The following is a 20,632-nucleotide window of genomic DNA, read 5'->3' as shown; positions in this document are numbered from 1 at the left end:
ACCATAACCATAACCTTATTGTGCTAATTTCATAAAACATAAAAAAAACCTAAATTATGCTTAATGATTTTTTTTAATGAATGAAAACATATGTTTATAACTTGATTGAAATTGTTATTTTAAAATGTGTTCAAAGTGCATGTTGGAGGCAGCTGATTGGTCAGCATGACTAGCAGAGCACCACTGGGAGCACTGATGGGAATAAATCAGGCCGTGTGTTAAACCAAAGAATCAAAAGCTGAATTAATATTGGGATCAATATTTATGTTTGGTTACCTTCAGTAGCTTCAGTCACTCCTCACAGTTGAACTTTGCATGTTTTCTAACACTGCATGGTCCTCAACCACATTACTGTCCTGGGCTTTGCTTTAAATGTGAGCAGAGACACAGTTTTACTGCTTGGCTTGGACTCTGCCTGTCTGATCTCCTCTTTGAATTGTGTGAAAAGCTGTAGAGCAAAGAAGCTTTTAGATTCAACGGTTTCCACACTGTTATAAAGGTTCCTTTAAAATACAGTCATTTTCAATGATGGCTTTAAATGACTAAGTAGCGGATAAAGTAAAGTTAAAGAATAGAGACCTTAATTTTAAAAATCAATAAGTTGCAATAAAATGGAAATTATCTGTACTCGTTTTTCCAACATGACTGTAAAACCTTCAAGATCCTAATTTGGGATTAGGCGACACAGGCTGCCCCCACGTTTATCTTGAAATGCTATGTAAATGTGGCTGCTCTCTCACAACTTTTAAAACTTCTTCCAGAGTAAAAAAAATATTCTTTGTGTTTTGTCAACCCTGGCAATTGATAAGACTTTACATTCTTAATTAAAAGGGAAAATACCGGAACAATCTTTGAAATGTTTTCTATTTAAAGCCTGGCAAAATTTTGATTAGCTTGAGTCACTGGCTTCTGATTTTCTAAGGGAGCAATAAATGACATCCCGAGTGCTGGAACTGAGACCTAACTAAGGAGGAAAAAGTGTAGGTTGGTAATAATATTCATTATTTGGAAAGTTTGAAGAGTAAGTATGGCATTTTTTAATTATGAAAAAGGATTCATTCAGCTGGGCCTTAGACAGGCAGTGTCTGCTATTATGTGTCTGACAGTAAGCTCAAGGTGAGCAATTTAACCAGGGTTTGTGAATTCCTATGCAGATTCTTAATGTAATGTGTGAGTGGTTTAAGAAAAGACATTTCTATTGGCCTGTAAGAAATCTCTTTAACCCCCTGTTTTTAAATCGCTTTATTTATTAAAACTGGTTACAATTTATAATTTAATTTGTAACAACTTTTTATAAAACAAAATACAAATGTTACAGAAGTATCATACTGCTTTAAAATAATTCCATCTCATATCAGCATGGGCCTTCTGCTCAAACATCTCCAATTTTTATAAAAGTTTTATGGCACAGAGATTGAACATATACAGTGATGGCTGTGAACGTTTAAGACCAAATACCAGGCAGCACTGTGATGTGGTGGTTAGCACTGTTGTCTCACAGAAAGGTCCTGACTTTGACTGCACCATCTGGCCAGGGCCTGTCTATGTGTCGTTTGCTTCTGTGGGAGGAAGCACCCAGAGAGAGCTCACACAAAGACGTACAATTAGTGGTTAATTGGTGATTCTAAGTTGTCCATAGATGTGAGCGTGTCTGTATTAGCCCCGTGTCCGATTTGCCGACTTTTCCAGAGTGTAGCTCCCCTAAATAAATAAATGGAAGAGAATGGATCGATGGGTATATCAAATACTTTCAAGAGATATATATTTTTTGAAAAAGGTCGGTTGACCCACATTTAGACTTTCACACGTGAAAGGCTGAGGTCATGTTTGAATGTGAATATTTCAAAAACTATTAAAGATAAAAGCCTTAAATTTTCACGATTTTGTCTTAACATCAAAATGAATCAGATGTGCAATTTGTGATATATTTATTGTCAAGTATTGGAACATAAAAAATATAGAAAGCATATCTAGTCTGATGTGTTTCCTCTATCCGTACAAGTTCTATGCGCATTGTTAAATATCCAGTTTTTGAAGACCTATTTTATTCAGTTCAGTTTAATTTTCAGTTCAGCGTTGAAATAAGAACAACAGTTACTTTAAGGTGCTTTATATTGTAAGGTAAACCCTTACAACAACACCAACAACCATGTTGAAACCTACTGAAATGAAGCAGTCTTGGCAGTCAGGTAGTATTTAAAATATACTAAGAGGTGTTAAAATGTAACAATGTAGTATTTTCATATATATTACAATTCTTGCAGCATTCATTCAGACAGCCAAACACTGCCTCCCTGATCCTTGCTTGTCTGTAGCAGTTGGGGTTAGTTAGGGATTATGACTTGAAAGTGGGTGATTGGACCATTTTCCAAAAAATAAATAAATAATAATAATAATATTAAATACAATCATGAAAGGTATTTGACATATGAAGCTAAAATTCCACAGCAATCATTCAATGTGTCCAAACTTTGGAACATAACATTGTTTGATAAATAAGAGTTTGCAGAAAGCAGAAATAATATAGTTTGAGACAAAATGTCTCTAGATTGAAATCCATTAGACCCAAGTCTATATTCTTGTTATTAAATTCCTGTCAAAGGTATCATAGGTATCATTTAGAATCTTAAACTAGTATCAGACTGTCTCCTGTTTGCACAGCTAGTGCTATACAAGGTGACCCCGAGGCGTCAAGTCTCCTGTGATCAGGGTGGTTGGCCTTTCTTGTAGCCGATGAATTTAACTTGCCCACAAATATCTATAGCTGGACTTTGTGAAATGCTGAGGGGAGATGCTGATTATATTAATGAGGGGGTTTTTTTCATCCACGTGAAATATTCATAACAATGAGAGGTTTACAAAAAGTGGGATGTTTTTTTATCACAATAATGTTCAAAATTTTGTTTTCCTCAATATTTGTCATTTGCTGATTTAATAAGGAATAATTGCGTAAAGGCTGCTGAATCACAGCAAAAGAGAAAGAAAGGGAGAATATGGAGTAATAAGCATGCAGAGGAGGAAGGCGAGCGATTGTTGGGAGACTGTTGTGAGTGGAAAGAGCACGAGGGACAGAATGTGTGTGCATCCATTTCTAATGGATGTTTCTGCTTTGTGTGTGGGTGAATATGTGTTTGTCTAAGGTTTTATGTTGCCGTTTTAGAAGCCCACTAATCCTGTTATGCAACAAATGGTTCATGTGTGTTTGGGGTGGTGGGGAGGGGTATCTTAGTCCCATCTAGCTTCATCTAATTCTTATTCACCCATCTAACTCACCCTGTTGTGTTAAAAAAAAGTGAGACATTCAATAACACACAAGGGTCACAAACATTGTGCACTGGTAGTGATTATAGTGGTGGAAAAACAAAGGACATGATGGGTAGCATGGGGTAACGGTTTTTAAACTCACTTGATCAATGCATCTGCCCATTACCTTTTCTTTGACTTGTTCCACCTTTCTCCTTAGTGCTTTTTCCTCGACTTTCACTCATCTTTCCTCAGTGTTTTGGGACTGCTCATTAGGTAGGGTTTGCTGGTTATGAACCATGATGTCTAATTGGGATTGTCAGAAAGACAGAGACAGCAGGGGACATAGTGCTTCGGCATTTGCAAGTGCAATAAGTCAACTATGAGGAGAAGAGATGGAAACAGAAACACCTCAAGACTTAGAATAAATATCAAGTCAAGTTTTTGCTGAAAATAATCAAATTAATTTTTGAATTAATTGAAATGATGCTTATCTATCTATGCACACAAAAGGAGATTTGCATTCACATAAAGAAAAAAAGCTCAAATTGCCATTTGTCTTTAATACAGTTGTTACCATAACTGCTGTTATATACCATCGTTATTTATCTGCATCTTATCTCTTAAAGAAATAAAGGGTAATTTCTTTCTGACATTGTATCTTTAAGAAAATAAAAAAACGTATAAATAGAAAACATAAAAATACAATTTCTCAAAGTTAATGTTTTATCATCTGTACTTTAAGTTCTATACGTGATTTCTTTGTTAGGCAGAATTCTTTGACTTATCTTAATCTAAATAAGCTGCATACAGACACTAAAGACCTTTCTAATAAAAATCCTCTGTACTTTGTGTGTGTGTGTGTGTGTGTGTGTGTGTGTGTGTGTGTGTGAGGGAGTCTTTTTGTCATCCATGACCCTTTTTAGATTGCATAGCTTCATTACAGCCATTAGTGTATTAACAAACAAAATCCTCTCAGCGCGCACATTAAAAACATCTCATTCCCACCTTGACGCACAGTCAAGGCCATAAAACAATATGTTACAACCCTGACTAATTACCAATGTGAAAACTTTCATAATTGAATAGCACCCCTTAACCAATCCTGCTTGGCCAACGTGTATTAAATGAGGGTGTTCTCAATTTGAGTATGCCAAAGACAACAAATGAGATCGTTTGCATGGAAGATTAGTCCAAAGTCAGGTAATAAGTGAATCAAAACCACTTTCTTGTTTAGCTGTTGCTAAATAAGACTCTTTAGCATTTGGAGACTCTGAAGTGAGCGTCACAAAATTTTTATTGAACTCCAGTTCTGAGCAAATAAAGACATGAACAACCGTATGGTCCAGGAAGTGCATATAGATCAAAATGTATGTAGTAAACTTTTAACACATTGTCCAATGTTCTGTTTAACACATTATGTCTGATTTGATTGTACCAAGGCATGGACATCACATATCATATATTGTGTTGAATTACTGTTGTTGGCATCCTGGCATTTCATAACAGCAGAACTACAAACTCCATAGTCAGAGAGAAAGAATATTCCTTCTCTTCAAGATATGTGACAACTGTCAGAAAGGTCCTGAAAGAAATACATAGTGAACATTTAATTTGAAGGTCCTCAGCACTACATAACTAAAAATCAGCAAACCACGGTCAGTACTTAAAGAAACCGAAAATCCCAAAACTTTGAACTGATTCTTAGTTATTAAAAAAAGATAATAAATGAAAAAAAAAGCATTTTGTTGGTAGAAAAAGTAACTAAATACTGGGATGATTTTCTTATTGCTGAAAATCCTCTCCTAAAGAAAGTCTGATATAAAATATAAAAATATATAAAAGCTAAAAATCCTTTAAAATTAGAAAGAAATGTGACTCTAAGTTCATATTTCTTTGAGGAGCTAAACATTTTTGTTTTTCATATATTTTTGAGCTTTTCTCTTTTACTTTTCTCGAAAGTCACAATATTTTAGTTAATTTTTTAACAAAAAACAAACAAACAAAAAGCCAACAACAACAACACTGGACCCTTGCTCCAAATCCAAACTGTTAAAAATGGAGCTGGTTAGCACTATTCTGGTAGCTCCTTCTTGTAGCTCTATAAGAAGTTTGGTCTCAAAAACGAATGAGTTGTTCCACTCGCCTACAGATTTACTGACCCTGAAAAAGAGCTTAATGCTTTCAATAGATGGATAACGCACAAACAGTTGAGCTATGGGAGCACCCGTGACTATTAATTTAAATGATGTCAAATGGTGCTCATCAGCCTACTTTGTTTTATTGAGTGTTTCTTATCTTTAAACAGTCAAGCTAAATGTCACCTAATTGAGAGAATAAATGTCAATGAAAGACATACAGACACAAATAAAGTAAAAGAAACTGTGACATTCAGTTGACATTTACTACACTCAAAAAAGTCAACTAAGGCAGTTGTTTGATTAATTCAATAGACATTTGTCTATTTAACATGAACATATTGAGTTTAGGTTTTTAAATCATTATCAGTTGTTGGTTTAACATAAAATAACAAAAAGTTTAATGAACTAGATTTGCATTCTTCAGTTCAATTAAATGTAATTATTTTAAATCAACAACTCTAAAACCGATGCCTAGTGCGCATGCTCAAACTTCCCAAAAGTGAAGAGGCGGGAACGCGGAGAAGTTATATGTGTTCAGTGGACTGCCATTTCCCTCTGCGGAATCTTCCACAATACAGGTAAGTAATAAATAACTCAAAATATCTTAGTCAAACGAAGTTGTTTTGTCCATTAATTGTTTAACAATGTTTTTAATTCCAAATGTGTAAGTTGTCATTAGACAGCGGGAGTGGAGCAAATACAGTGAAAATCTGGTATTAGACGGTGCCAATCGGTACCGTCTAATACCTGATTTATAATCCGCTCTGGGTATATTTATACTATTATTAGCATTTCCACTTCATTGTTTTTCTTTTTTTTTTTTTACCTGTTTTTGCAGTTAGTCTTATAGTGTTTTTAGCGGTTATTGATATGTTTAATTCAATATTTAACACGTTTGTAATTCACTTTCAAAGTAAATGAAGTTAGCTAAAGCTAGTATGGTTGTCTCATTGAACTTCTACCTAGCTCTGTTAGCATTCACTTTGGTTTTAAATGACGGTTATTGCAAGACATGGTCTTTGTTCACTTTTTTTATTATCATTTGCATTTTTTCTTTCTTTCTTTCTTTCTTTCTCTCTCCTTTTATTTTAAGCATTCGGCCTCTCACAGTAATGCAAGTTAAACTAGCATGCGCGATTTGCTAAATATTAGCTGTGTCCAAATTCAGGGGCTGCATCCTTCGAATTGACTTGATGCTAGTGCATGGGAAAAAGAGCATAAACACGAGGTCAGAGGAAAAGGCAATGGCGGATAGTTATGAAAATTGCCTGTGGGACCTTTACCGCAACTACCAGCATCTTTATTGCATAGTGTGAAACACTGCTATTACATTTGGCAACAGATTGGATATTTATCTGTGAATTTTATATTGCAAGAGGTATTTATATGTATTTGTATTTTTTTTATACATTTGCAACAAAGTAAAAAAAAATCCACTGTGGAATTTTTATAAAATAATTTTTTCTGTTTTCTTTACCATAGTAACACCACAAAGAAAGCTGACCCCTTTTTCTGATTGTTTGTGCCTCCTCTTTAATACATGGTAAGCCTTTTACCATCATATATTTTTTATGATAGTTTTATGATTTAATCAAAGTGAAAAAAAGGTGCCAATAAAACTATCCTTAAAACTGCTTTTCTTTTTTTCTTTCAGTGACTTGTATGTGGCAGTGCAAGCGTTGTTCCATCAGGGAGAGTAGTAGGTACAATTATTGAAACACTGTACAGGGCTCGCAAAATGGCTAGCCCGACGTCCCAGGGCTAGCGATTTTTCCAGTCGGGCTACCAAAATCTATCTCTGCCCTGCCCGTCGGGCTGTCATAAGAAGGAAAAATATATGTCAATGCTTCTGCATTCTTTCGGAAATGTAGCTGGGTAATTATGTCATTGGCATCGGTGAGCCACTGTCAATATGTGACATATTGAAATCGCGTTTGAATTTGCGCTTGTTTTTTGCTTTCACTTTGCAATCGCGCGACCTGTGTATAGAGAGCGACAGCACTGATCTGTGAGTGATGATAATTTGTGCACCAATTCCTCTGACATCGTCTTATCAATCGTTAGCTTACTATGCAAACATGACAAGTGAAATCTCCCGCAGCTTAAACATGTGAGAGGTTGATCGCGCAGACAATCGCTGAGTGTTATGTGAGTGCGTGTGTAAAAGCAGCAGGATATTAATTGTAGTTCTGCTTAGCCAAATAAGACAGGTCAGGGTGAAGAAGTGACAGCCAAAGAAAAGCTTACCACAAAACGGAAAAGTTATGACAAATCAGACTATAAGGCAAAAAGAAAGTGCAGCTTTATGGTTTCATGGACAAAAGAATTTCTGTGGCTGCAACATGATGAGCTAAATAACCAGGGCTGCACATAAGTGGTCCGCAGGTGCGCATTCGCTGTCAAAATAAAAAACGCGCACAAGATAAGAAGTTGCAACGCGTGTTTGCATACATAAGATTTTCTGGAGGAGGACATATTTGTTTAGAACTCTTAAATATGTCGAAGAAGCTCCTTTAAGCAATTACTTTGGTTTTCCTCCACCTCCAAAGAAATGTCAGAAGGAGTCCGAACCACAAAAGAAGCGCGAAAGTGATTGCAGGAGGTGAGCTGGCTTCAAACAAATGATGAACACACAGATGTGGTGCAGAATGTGCCGTGAAAATCCCACTCTAGCGGACAAAAACAGTGCCTTTTATATGGATGCAAACGTGCGTTGCAACTTCTTATCTGTTGCGCGTCTTTTATTTTGACAGCGAATGCGCACATGCGGACCACTTATGTGCACCCGTGTAAATAACATAATGTTCTGCCGGGTGTGTTGTTGGTTTTCCCTCGATTTCTGAGTCGACAAGCGCCTTTGTTACTGGGACCAGTCATTTTAAGAAAGGCCCCCATTAGAAATGGATTATTGCTCAGTCTGCAATATCTTTCCCAGAACAAACACCAATTGCAAATAATATACTAAAAATAAACCTGAAAAATCTGTTTAGAACAGCATACTGTGTTGCAAAGAGTGAACTACCACTGGTGCAATTTAGCAGTCTTTGCAAACTTCAAAAAGCAAATGGCCTAGATCTTGGTTCCACTTGCCTCTTACTTGTGACTTTAGTGGAAATTTCAAATTCAGTATCTGACACAGACTGATTCATGTCCTACACAGACAGCACTGATGTCTGCATGGTCTTCTAAAAGCAGCTTTAGTCAGCTTAGATGTGAAGTGAGTGAAATATACAGTTGCGTTTTTAATCAATGTATTTGTTCTCTATTGCAGATTGAGAAGGAGTTTCTGCGAATCACCACAAAGCCTCTGCTATCTACTTTCTTTGCCGAGCTTGACCAATACGCGCCACGCTTAATGGAAATCTTTCTGACCAAAGGAGGGACACGTGGAAAGAAAATAAGAGGTCTCATGCTTGCCATCTCCAAGGTTTGTATTAGGATTGAGTAGACTTTGTCATAGGCAGCAAAAATAACTTTTATTTGGAGATGAAGTTGTCAATTTTGTTTCGGCTTAACAATTGGTACATGCCAGGTTCTAACCTAAAGAATAATTATGCAAGTTAACTGATTACCCTAGCTTTAAGAAAAACAGACTGGTTTTGGCTCATATTATCTCCTCCTCCTCTCCAGCATGACAACATCCATACCAGACGAGCATGCATCTTGAAGTCTTTGTGCATCCACCTAAACGAAGACTATGAGAAGTTAATAAAGGAGTACTTGGTGAGCCATTGTGACAGCATGTTGTCTGTAACATTCTCATACAAATTGTGACGTTGCCTCAAATGCAAATCATTAAAATTAAAATTTTGAGATTAGCAACAAGACACCTGGTATTGGGGAAAGGATGTCTTGAATACCAAACAGTATTAAGCGTTGCAATAAAGAATTTCTGGAATTTGGTATTGGAAGGAAAGAAATTTATGCCTACTTAAACTTGATACACAAACATACAATGCATTTAACATGCATCAAGACTATATTGCTTTTGAATCTGTACTTGGATTAAAACAAGTCCTGTTGTTTTTTCATTGTTATGGTCATCAGTATTTGTAAATAGAAATGTCTATGAACTTTGAGCTGTTTAGTACTAACACTTCTATACCTGTTTTATTTTAGCAGCTGAGTTAGCCTTTTCTCGAGTCCTGTCCCCCTAAGTTACTCTTGCTACGTCCGACAAACAAATGGTTTCCTCTGCGCACCAATGGGTACCCGAATGTGCGAGCAGACATGCTTCATAATGTTCGGTACATTTACCTGGGAATGGGGCCATACACACTGTTTAATCCATTCACGTTGTTTTTGACTTTGTGAATGGAAAGAACACAACTCCTCCAGACACAATCTCTCGGCATATCGGTGGGCACACCGCTTCTCCATCTTGCTTGAGGTTAATGTTTGTCAGACACAGTAACGGTTGCTATAATGTGTAATTGGACAATGGCCCTTTCGGGGGAGGGGCCGGTGAGAGGTCAATTATGCCACCTCTTTTGACATGAGAGGTGTATTTTATAATTTATGTATTGGAGTAATTACTAACAACTACTTTAGTGGTGTAATTTTCTGTTTATTACTTTGACTACTTGGATTTCATGAACAGCATAGAAACAGTTGTTTAAACAATCTCTTAAATTTTACTTTGTTGTCTTATACTTTTTCATGTAGGATACGGACAGCGAGGCAAAAAGCTGCATGGAGCAAACTGTGATGGGGGTGTACGTCATCCAGAAGGAGGGTGCTGAACCTGAAGATGACCCAGAGGACGTTGGTGTCGTGATTGAGGGTGTGGAGGCTAACACTGATTTGGGTAACATTGCACAAGCATGTGCTCTGTTGTTTGGACTCATATACCGTTTGAACCTGAGCTACCCACCAGAACTTAAATGCACCTTTGAAGTCCTCCAGAAGATACTTTTAAATCTTGATGGACAAAAGCTGTCTTCAAAGGTACAGTTTCTGAAAAACAAGCTTATGGGGTGAGAGCACTTGAAAATGACTGATAGGTCTTGAATGGTTCATTGGTGCAATGGTGATTTCCAATATATAATGTTAATATTTGAGTTGTTTATATTTTTTTTCTTTCATTTAAAACATTTTTTTTAAGTTTTTGGATTCTCTCTGTTGGGCAATTCACCTTTTATACAGCACTGCAGATGATTTTTGTTTGTCCTTATATAGATGGCTCAAAATGGATCAGAAGTACTGACAGAAGTACTATGTTGTGTTTATGTATCAAGGTCCTGTAAAGTTTAAGACCACTGCCACCTGTTAAGTTCACTGTATTATTGTTTCCATTTTGCTTGCTAGCATGTTTTAAAACACAGCAAAACTATATTGCTAGCTGTGGAGGACTGCAACCAAAATTAAAAAAATAAATACAGAAATATAAAAATTGGTCAAACTAATAATTATTTCAATGAGATACACCAAACAAATATAGATTTTCATCACCTATGGAATTTTTTGTTGTTGTTGTATTGCCCCCAAAATATTTCTAATTATTTTATTTTATTTTTCCAAATTCACACAATTCGATTTTGTCACGTTTTAACTTGCCAAGTGGGAGATGTATTTTTATCTTTTAGTTTAATTTTTTAAAATGCAGTCGATATATTGAGCAAATTTTGCATCTGTTTTCAGTTGTGGAAGCTTTGGTTCCAACATATTACCTATGTAAATAAGTATTCTAACATTTTACCTTTTGAAGTATATGCTTGCAGGTGTACAAAAATGGTAAGCTTTTATATTGTCCACTAAATCCAGTTAATAAAGATAATGTTATCATAATCTGATTGTGACTTTTTTTGTAAAGTAGTGGGTTTCTAAATGTGTAACAAATGTAAACAAATCTAATTGAAATAATTTGGTTGAAATGAGTGAGATCATTGCCTTGATTAACAAAGTAGTTGTTGAAACAACAAGATTTAATTCTGTTTTCCTAAACTTTTTAAATTGTGTAGAATGAATTAAAACAAATTTCACTCTACATACTTAAATAAATCACTTCAAATCAATGTAAGTATAGTATGTTGATCCAACGTAATCTGATTACATTAAACCACCAAATGCTAAATGTGTTGGTTTGACATGATCGAAAAGGGTTTATTGTACTTGGTTAAATTGTGTGCAAAAAGGGTGCCATGATTAAATTGTGTTCATCCAACAACAGATTTTTTTGAGTGTATGGATTCATTCAATGAACTGCAATTTTGCAACAACAGTCACCAGTGATACAAATCAATTTGATATTTGTCACTTGTGGGAAAGTCTCTTTTTTTTTATAGCATTGTATTGATTATGTAATCACTCTTAATGACAACAAATGCCACTTTTCTTCATTTTTACATCCAGAGTACATCTCACCTAGACTTTCAGCACCTAGGTACGTATTTGGAGCAGAAGTCTGTGGGCTGATTAGAGTTAGAGGGACAGCAGAAGAAAGTCACAGACCGAGGGCTTTCAGTGTAGCCATAAACATTTAAAGGAAAAAAAATTCAAGCCAGCGATGCTCTTTGCAGTCTTACTTCCATGATCCAATCATGACCTCATGTTTCAAGAAATGAAAACAGTCTTTTTTTTCTACAGCTTCAGTAGCACTTTTATGCACAGTAGTCACAGCCATTCAAAAGCTGTTACATGCATGTGTTTTGTTGTGGTAGTTGCATAGCAGCCAACGCTGGTCCATACACTGCTAACTATTGGCTGTGGGAAGTGCAATTTGTTGCAGGACACCTATGCAGTTAGAAACAACATTCTTGCATCAAACATCATCAAAGAATTCCTATAATTGTTAATATTTCCAAATGTTTATTTTATATTCAGAGAGATTTGCAATTAATAATCTGTCCACTAAATGAAAGACTGTGCATTTCTGACTATATTTTAAATGCAATTCATACTGTTACTGTAACTTGATATTGGATCTTGATATTAGAATGTAATTAACACTTTTGAAACACAAAAAGTTGTATCTTTGTATATTATCGCCATATCTCTCTGCAAAAAACATAGAAAGCAACATTGCCATTTACAAAAAGTTCAGTCTGACTTCAAGGAAATTTCACAAAACATCCAGATAAGTTATAGATCTTTTTTCAAATGTCTGTGATGAACAGTATGATTTGTGCAAGAATGAAAAAACTCCAAAAGTACTAGCAAGGAACCAGAAGAGGGAAATGAACAGTTGAAGAGAGGAGGAAATGTGCAGGAAGAAGAGAGAAGAGAGACGAGTTCAACAAAAGAGGAAGTTATTATGGCTCAGCGTGAGCCAGATGAAAGAGCTGTGATAGCTGAGGCAAATGGAGCTTCACTCCCAAATGAACAAATCAACCTGATGAGCAATGGAAAGTGAAAATGAATATCCTCACAGGCTGCTGTAGTACAAATCACACTGTGGCCGGACTTGTCTGAAGTATTTCGTTGAACAAATTCTTTACAAAAAGGTCAATGATCAGAGGCTTCAAAACTCACACACGTGATTTTTAATATTTGCTGTCTGTATTGTTAAACTGCTCACCCAACATTAGAACTCGGGTGAAGTTGAGAGTGAGGGGTGCACATCTGTCAAAGGAGACACACAAAATAACACTGATCCCTAAAATACATAAGGAAATAGATCGGTTTTCTGCAGCACAGGGGTGCATTCAGACCCAGAGGAAAGGACAAGTTTTTTACTTTAAATTTTTTAAAAATAATCATACAGATCTGCTGCTTCCTATGCTGAAAGAATACTGACACATTTTCTAACAATACTGCAGTGTAATTGTCCAGGCCTCACTAATGATACAGCCAGGACTTTTCAAGTTCATCCACTTCTACCTGCAAGTCTTTCAGCTCATTAACTAATAAATGCCGGAGAGAAAATAAGTGCACTCACCACCTCTACACACTCAGTCTTCTTCAGACTGCATGTCATTTCTGTTTCTTTTTTTTTTGTCATTATTACCTTTCAGTTCTCTTTTGCTGACCAACCAGCCCCAAATCAAAATGAATAATAACACTTATCCCCTCAGAAAAACTAAATAACAACCTAAAAATTTAAATTACCAGAGCCGATAAATAGACAATAGACACTAACAGCAAATATTTGGCCAACTGTCTGGGCACTGGGCTTGAAACTCCACATAAGCCTTAACTCCATTACTTATTCAGGAAGTTTATTGATGTGTTAATAATTGATCACCCAATTAAGGGGGGGGGGGGGGGGGGGGGGGGGGGGGAGTTGGGGAGATAAGGGGCTGGATGCCTCTTTACCAGTGGGCTTTTGGTAAGTGCATGGTTTGGTGGAGGACGACAGAGAGGCGCCAACGAAAGTAACTTCTGACCGGAGCATAAAATTCCTTTTCATATCACTTGATCAGCACATGCACTAAACAGGAAAAGGCAACAACAACTAACAGTTTAGTTTGTTGAGGTGAATCACAAAAAATGTACAAAGTAACAAGTTCTGGTTCACACATGTTTACACGAAGTTTCTATTTGAGATTTTTGGGCTTTTTTCTTTAATACTATTTATTTCTGCAGAGTCGGGATGTTGGAGAAATCCCCATCAAAATGCCTAAACAATGTTTTTTTCTTTTGTTTTGTTTTTCAAAGTGTAATCTTTCTGGTAAGTACCGTCGCACGCTATGCATGTGTTTTCTTAGAGTGATCTTTCCACTATCAGGGCCTATGGATTCTTCAAGACAGGCCTTTTAAGAAAGCTGTCTAATGCCGACCATTCATCATCTTGTTGGAAAACATATGCCAAGCAGGCCAATAAAAGTAGCATTCATCATTCCATTTACCTTACATGAACATAAATATCAGCCATTTGGGCCACACTTTTTACCCTGCATGGATTAGTCTGGAAGCATTTATAACGGGTGGCTCCAATAAGACAGAGATCAGTGCTTTGCATCACACTGTGTGTTTAATTATTTTATTTTATTTTTTGCTTTTTTTAATGTGTGCATTTACTTATTTAAGTAAATTCATCCTCACACTTGGGCTCAGCATTATCTGGGGAATCAGAGTAACAAATGTTCCACAGCCTGATTTTTATATACAGAAAACATTTGCAGGTGCAAAAAAATGACAGTTTTTACTACCTGTAACAGTGCAGATGTTGCTGATGTCTATCATGTTTATTTCTTCCCTTTTCCCTGCATGGAACCACGTCAGTAAAAACATTGCACCATATGCAGAAACCTTGACATGTTTGAGAGCTTCTTAAATCTTTTGTGTGTTTAGTTTGTCTCAGTCTCCCTACAGGATGCTGAGATCACAGATGTGTGAGGGCTAAACTACCTTGCTGTCCTTGTTGCTGAACATTCTTTATGCCTTTTACTCGATATTTGGACTCGTGATATAAGAGATGACATAATATTATACACATGCATGAAGCCTTTAGAGCAGCTTAAGAGAAGCTTAAAGTGAATTATAGCAAATCCCAGACAGACACTTTAAAAATACTAAATGCAGTTTTTAAAATGTTACTGTGGAATGAATAAGAGTAGCTGTCATACTGGAACCATTGCATAACACCACTGGTATTAAATCTCTGTGTTGAGAAATATGAGGTGACAGCAAAAATGATGGGGAAAATAAAGCAACTTAAAATGCTTTTTAATAGTTTAATATTTTAAGTGATCTGATCATTCTCTGGAAGTGACAGCTGTTGTTCACAATACAGATATTAACATGGCAATATTGAAGTAACAGCTACATAAATAAAATCTCATGCTCATGCTGAACGTGTACTGCGCTATAGAGGTATAAATTAAGGGAGTAGAATACAATACATTGTGCAAATAATGTTTCCAAAGTTATTTGCGTGTACCAAAGCTTTAACAACAAAAAATAAGCAATTAACTGGAGTGTGGAAGTCTGGTGGGGATTTTAATATACATTAAATTCTATAACACATATGCTTGCAGAAATTCCCCATGAGAGAATTATTGTAGCCATTTTAAAAGAAGAACCTTCAAAGCTCTCAAGTTCCATATTTGCAATATTTTTAATCATGCTTGTGCAGCTCTCATGAGACAGTGCTGATCACATTAGTAACAGGAAGTTTAGTACAGAACACGTGTATGACAAATGAATAAGGAATTACAAGAAAATCCCAGGCACATGCTTCCCTTAATTATTTTTAGGTATTTATTATTATTTAGTAGATTGACGACTTTTTGTTTGGATTTTAGTACATATAAATATTACACACATATAAACACAACACTTTGTATTTATAGAGTTTAATTTGGGCTGTTTTACTGAGACAATTCTAAATTAATATTTAATATAAACTGAATAGGAGTAATTAAGTCAAGCATATTGAAAGCTTGATTGATCATTTTGATTACAAAATAGAATGAGTGGTGGAGTGACAGGGTGAAAATTATGAGCTTTTCAGTGGTAATGACAATAGATCAATCAATACTCATTGTATAGGTTAATAGTCACAGTAATTACACCACAGTAACTAATGAATTATGTTAAGAAACATGGCAGTCAGATGAGAGTGTGACAGAAAAAAGATATACTGTAACACATAATCATCAGATCAGGATTTTTAACTATGCACTACATTTAGTATATTCAGTGTAAGTGTCTAATGGTGAAAAAATATCGTTTGGAACTTGTGCTTTATTACAATAACTTCTATCCTTCCTCATAAAAATTGTTTATTATTTTTGAGAAAACAAAAGACGTGATTACTTTTTTAGAATAAACAACAAGACATTTCCCATTTGTGTGTTGCAGTTGTTTTGCTAGTCTACTGCTACTACTGTGTACATTCTTTTCCCCAAAAACTCCATTTAGACATCCTCAAAAATGTAGGATCAGTGCATGGGTGAGGGTAAGGTTACTAACTTTGTGGATTAGACTTCAGAATGTTAACCATAACAACAACACATCAAAAAACTGAAACATCGGCACTGATTTGAAAATGTTTGGAATAGAAGTGATAAGAATTAGAGATACTTGACTTTGGCCTCCCTGACCTCTACCCAACAGAAAACCTTTGGGATGAATTAGAGTGGAGAACACAACCCAGCCCTTCTCATTTAGCTTAAGTGTCTGACGTCACAAATGTGCTTCTGGAAAAATGGTTGACAATTTCCATTTAAAAAAAAAACCCTTGTGGAAAGCCTGAGGATTCCCAGAAGACTTGTAGCTGTTATAACTGCAAAGAATGGGCCAATATCATATTAAACCCTGTGGATTAAGCATGGGATGTTACTCAAATTCATATGAGTGTCAAGGGAGATGAGTGAATACTTATGACAATATATGGCAATTTATTATAATGATTTTGATACATAAAGGGGAAACTCTTTTCTGTAACAGTACTGGCAATATACACTGGATGTATATTGTACAGTGGTGTGAAAAAGTGTTCGCCCCCTTCCTGATTTCATTTTTTATTCAAACAGAAATATTTCAGATCATCAAATAAATGTAAATATTAGACAAAGACAACACAAACACAAAATGTGGTTTCTAAGGCTACGTCCACACGTACCCGGGTATTTTTGAAAACGCAGATGTTTCTATGCGTTTGCACCTTTCGTCCACACGTAAACGGTGTTTTCGGTCACTGAAAATGAAGATTTCTAAAAACGCCTGCCAGGGTGGATATTTTTGAAAACTCAGTTTTTGCGTTTACGTGTGGACGAGAAAAACGGAGAAAACGCAGCGTCAAAGGTGTGCGCCTTTTGTGACGTCACACTGTGCGCCACGTTATTGTTTCAGTGAGATGAATTTCTACAATACTGTTACTGTTAATTCAGTGTTTAAATGCTTACATATACACACAGTTACTGTCCCTCCACACATACGACTCTGTTCTGCTTCTATGCCCCAGCTTTGTTTACTTTTTCCCACTGAGGCTTCTAGACTTCTGATTGGCCAACATTTCTGCACGGTTAGAAATATATCGCCACCTGTTGCTTTGGCATGTTCCTAGCAGCGTTTTCCTTCATTTCTGCCTTTACGTGTGGACGGGATTATTTTTTAAAACGAAAACGGAAAATCTCCGTTTTCAAAAATACCCGTGTACGTGTGGACGTAGCCTAAATGAAGGTGTTTATTATTAACGGGCAAAAGTAGTGCAAACCTACATGCCCCCGGTTAGAACATGAATGAACTGTGATGTATCACACCTTTGACTGACTTCAATTTAGATTTTATTCAGTCCACGATATTGAGCCTTACAGTATAAAGCCATTTATAAAGTTGTGGGACTCCAGCGAGCTACAGTGAGAGTCATGATCCACAAATGGTGAAAACTTGGAACCAGAGATGGGCAGCAACGTGTTAGAATAGAATAGAATAGAATAGAATAGAATTCAACTTTATTGTCATTGCACATGCACAGGTACAGGGCAACGAAATGCAGTTTGCATCCATCCAGAAGTGCTTTAGTGATATAGATATATTACAATATATATTAGCAATAATATAGATATGTGAGTATATTACAGAAATGGGTCTATTATGGTATGTTATAATGTACACGGTATGAAGTATGTTGTGAATATTCTATAACTATAAGTATGTACAGGCTGTAGTGAGTACAAGCTATGTACAGGATATGAACAGGATATAAATATGAAAAACTATACAGAATATGAAATAAATAACTTTACAGAATCTGGGATATACAGCTATACAGAAATGGGAACTATGCAAGTTGTAAACAGTTGTAGGATTAAAAATTATCGAATGTACAGAATGATTATTTACACAGAGCTATACAGTAGTGCAGTTAAGATAAGTGAGGGTGTAGATAGTTTCTACAGAGGCTATATAAAGTGCTAGTGGTTGTGAGTGGTAGTTCAGTCCATGTTATTATTGTGTTTGAGGGTACAGTTGTCCATTGTGGGTGTGTGTATGTTCAGTCCATGAGTTTAACGTGGGTCAGATGTCAGGAGGCAGAGTTCAGGAGTCTGACAGCTGTGGGGAAGAAGCTGTTCCGGTACCTGGTGGTCTTAGTCCGGAGGCTCCTGTGGCGCCTCCCAGAGGGCAGGAGGGTGAAGAGTCCATGTGATGGGTGACTGGGGTCTTTGATGATTTTCCCAGCCCTTTTCAGACACCGCTTCCTGTAGATGTCTTTTATGGCAGGAAGTGGTGCTCCGGCGATGCACTGGGCAGTTTTCACGACCCTCTGCAACGCCTTCCGGTCCGAGGCAGAGCAGTTCCCGTACCAGACTGTTATACAGTTGGTCAGGATGCTCTCGATGGTGCAGCGACAGAAGTTCACCAGGCTGTCTGAGGACAGGTGGTTCTTCCTCAGAGTCCTCAAGAAGAAGAGGCGCTGGTGAGCCTTCTTGACCAGCTTGGAGCAGTTGGTCGTCCAGGTGAGATCCTCGGAGATGTGGACTCCCAGGAACTTGAAGCTGCTCACACGCTCCACAGCCGTCCCCTTAATGTGGATGGGTGGATGTGGGTCAGCATTCCTCCTGTAGTCCACGATGAGCTCCTTGGTCTTCTCGGTGTTAAGCAGCAGGTTGTTTCTGTCGCACCACTCAGCCAGACGATCCAATTACTTTTTTCAAGTAGCAAGTAATGTAAGGGATTACTATTGCAAAAAGTAATTAGATTACTGTTACTTTCCCGTAAGCACACTGCGTTACTGTGTTACTACACTGTCATTAATTTGTTTGTGAGAGTGTCTCATGACAATGATGTAAGCGCATGCGACGTCCGTGGCAGCAAGAGACGTGTGCAGATCAACAATGGATAATATGGAGTGCGGGAGAGAGTACAGAAGTGTGGAAGTACTGACATTATGTTGAGTTTGATTCAGTAAAAAGTGACAAAAACATTAGTGTCTGCTGTTCACTTTGCGTGGGAAGAAAACGTCTTTCCACAGTGAAAAATTAAACTTCAAATCTGAGCAAGCACCGAGCACGCTGCCACGGGAATGTGACAGGACACTGAGTCTTTGATTTTATTTATTTTCTGCTGTGTTTTACTTGCATCTATTTGAAAGAATGAGTGTAAACACAAAACATTATTTTATTTTATATGCTGGAATTTGCAGAAAATAGGTTTAAATGTTACATGAATTTCTTCGAATTCAAGACAAATAATTAAATTTTTGCTTAATGCAATGTGCATAAAGTTAAAAGATTCAAACTAATAAAAAATATTTTAAAAAGAGACTTTTTCATTTGATTCAGTTTTATATGATGGATTATCCAGAAAAAACAGAATGAAGACTGGAGTGGCCTAGTCAAAGTCCTGACCTGAATCCAATTGAGATGCTGTGGCTTGAGTTTGAAGACGCTCCAATGTGATTGAAGTATAACAATCCTGCAAAGATGAGTAGGCCAAAAATTCCTCCCTATGAAAGAATCTTTGTAAGTTATCGCAGACGCTTGATAGGAGTTGTTAGGTTCAGGGAGGAATCACGTTTTCACACAGAGTCATGTGGGTTTGGGGTTTTTTCCCCTTAATAATACAGTAAAAAAGCTTCATTTAGAAACAATACTTGTGTTATTGTTGTCTAATGTTTACATTTGTTTGATGATCTGAAAAATTTACGTGTAACAAACATACAAAACAAGGAAATCAGGAAGGGGGCAACCTCTATTTCACACCACTGTATTGTAGGGTTGTAGAAGAAAATATAATCTTTATTGGACAAACCGGGCATTCAGTTACAAGCCATATACAAACCACATGAGAAATACAATTCACAAACACAGGCCCTCTGATTACATATAAAATACTTGTCAAGATATATCATTGACATTTTCACGTTGCCCTTTCTTTAGGATAAATGATAGCTTGACATCGTTTATTGACTGTTGAGAATTTATTCGTAAATCAGGGTGGAAAATAAGTATTTGGTCAATAACAAAAATACAACTCAATACTTTGTAACATAACCTGTGTTGGCAATAACAGAGGTCAAATGTTTACTATAGGTCTTTACCAGGTTTGCACACACAGTAGCTGGTATTTTGGCCCATTCCTCCATGCAGATCTTCTCGAGAGCAGTGATGTTTTGGGGCTGTCGCCGAGCAACACGGACTTTCAACTCCCGCCACAGATTTTCTATGGGGTTGAGGTCTGGAGACTGGCTAGGCCACTCCAGGACTTTCAAATGCTTCTTACGGAGCCACTCCTTTGTTGCCCGGGCGGTGTGTTTTGGATCATTGTCATGTTGGAAGACCCAGCCTGGTTTCATCTTCAAAGTTCTCACTGATGGAAGGAGGTTTTGGCTCAAAATCTCACGATACATGGCCCCATTCATT

General features: G+C 36.7%; 2 protein-coding genes across 7 annotated transcripts in view; one reads left to right on the top strand and one right to left on the bottom strand.

The window, feature by feature from the left end:
* The window catches only part of LOC308395955 (teneurin-3-like), a gene marked incomplete at its 3' end in the record, with an annotated part of 636,927 nt that overhangs the window by 280,629 nt on the left and 335,666 nt on the right, over positions 1 to 20,632 (bottom strand). The gene's annotated exons all lie outside the window — the stretch shown is intronic.
* LOC308395933 (uncharacterized protein) lies at positions 5,670 to 10,919 on the top strand. Of its 6 annotated transcripts, XM_080880986.1 has the most exons (7): positions 6,130 to 6,152; positions 6,553 to 6,762; positions 6,867 to 6,927; positions 7,039 to 7,087; positions 8,656 to 8,811; positions 9,015 to 9,107; positions 10,050 to 10,919. In XM_080880986.1, exons 5-7 carry the CDS (start codon positions 8,740 to 8,742, stop codon positions 10,362 to 10,364), a joined length of 480 nt encoding a protein of 159 aa, XP_080737112.1. In that variant the 5' UTR covers positions 6,130 to 6,152; positions 6,553 to 6,762; positions 6,867 to 6,927; positions 7,039 to 7,087; positions 8,656 to 8,739; the 3' UTR covers positions 10,365 to 10,919. The 6 variants fall into 6 exon arrangements, with proteins under 6 accessions (XP_080737117.1, XP_080737113.1, XP_080737114.1 ...); XM_080880991.1 differs by lacking the exons at positions 6,130 to 6,152; positions 6,553 to 6,762 and adding an exon at positions 5,670 to 5,962 and having other exon boundaries at positions 7,039 to 7,083; XM_080880987.1 differs by lacking the exons at positions 6,130 to 6,152; positions 6,553 to 6,762 and adding an exon at positions 5,670 to 5,962.

The sequence above is a fragment of the Rhamphochromis sp. 'chilingali' genome (assembly GCF_963969265.1).
Source record: "Rhamphochromis sp. 'chilingali' genome assembly, chromosome: 4".
Lineage (NCBI taxonomy): Eukaryota > Metazoa > Chordata > Actinopteri > Cichliformes > Cichlidae > Rhamphochromis > Rhamphochromis sp. 'chilingali'.
Note: the sequence above shows the minus strand (reverse complement) of the source record. Positions and strands in the feature narration are given on the sequence as shown.

What these genes read in the sequence shown, in the direction of transcription:
- LOC308395933 (XM_080880991.1), top strand. Translation starts at nt 8,740, where the DNA reads ATGGAAATCTTTCTGACCAAAGGAGGGACACGTGGAAAGAAAATAAGA. An exon ending in TCATGCTTGCCATCTCCAAG is followed by an intron (nt 8,812 to 9,014) that starts GTTTGTATTAGG and finishes CCTCCTCTCCAG; the next exon opens with CATGACAACATCCATACCAG. An exon ending in AGTTAATAAAGGAGTACTTG is followed by an intron (nt 9,108 to 10,049) that starts GTGAGCCATTGT and finishes TTTTTCATGTAG; the next exon opens with GATACGGACAGCGAGGCAAA.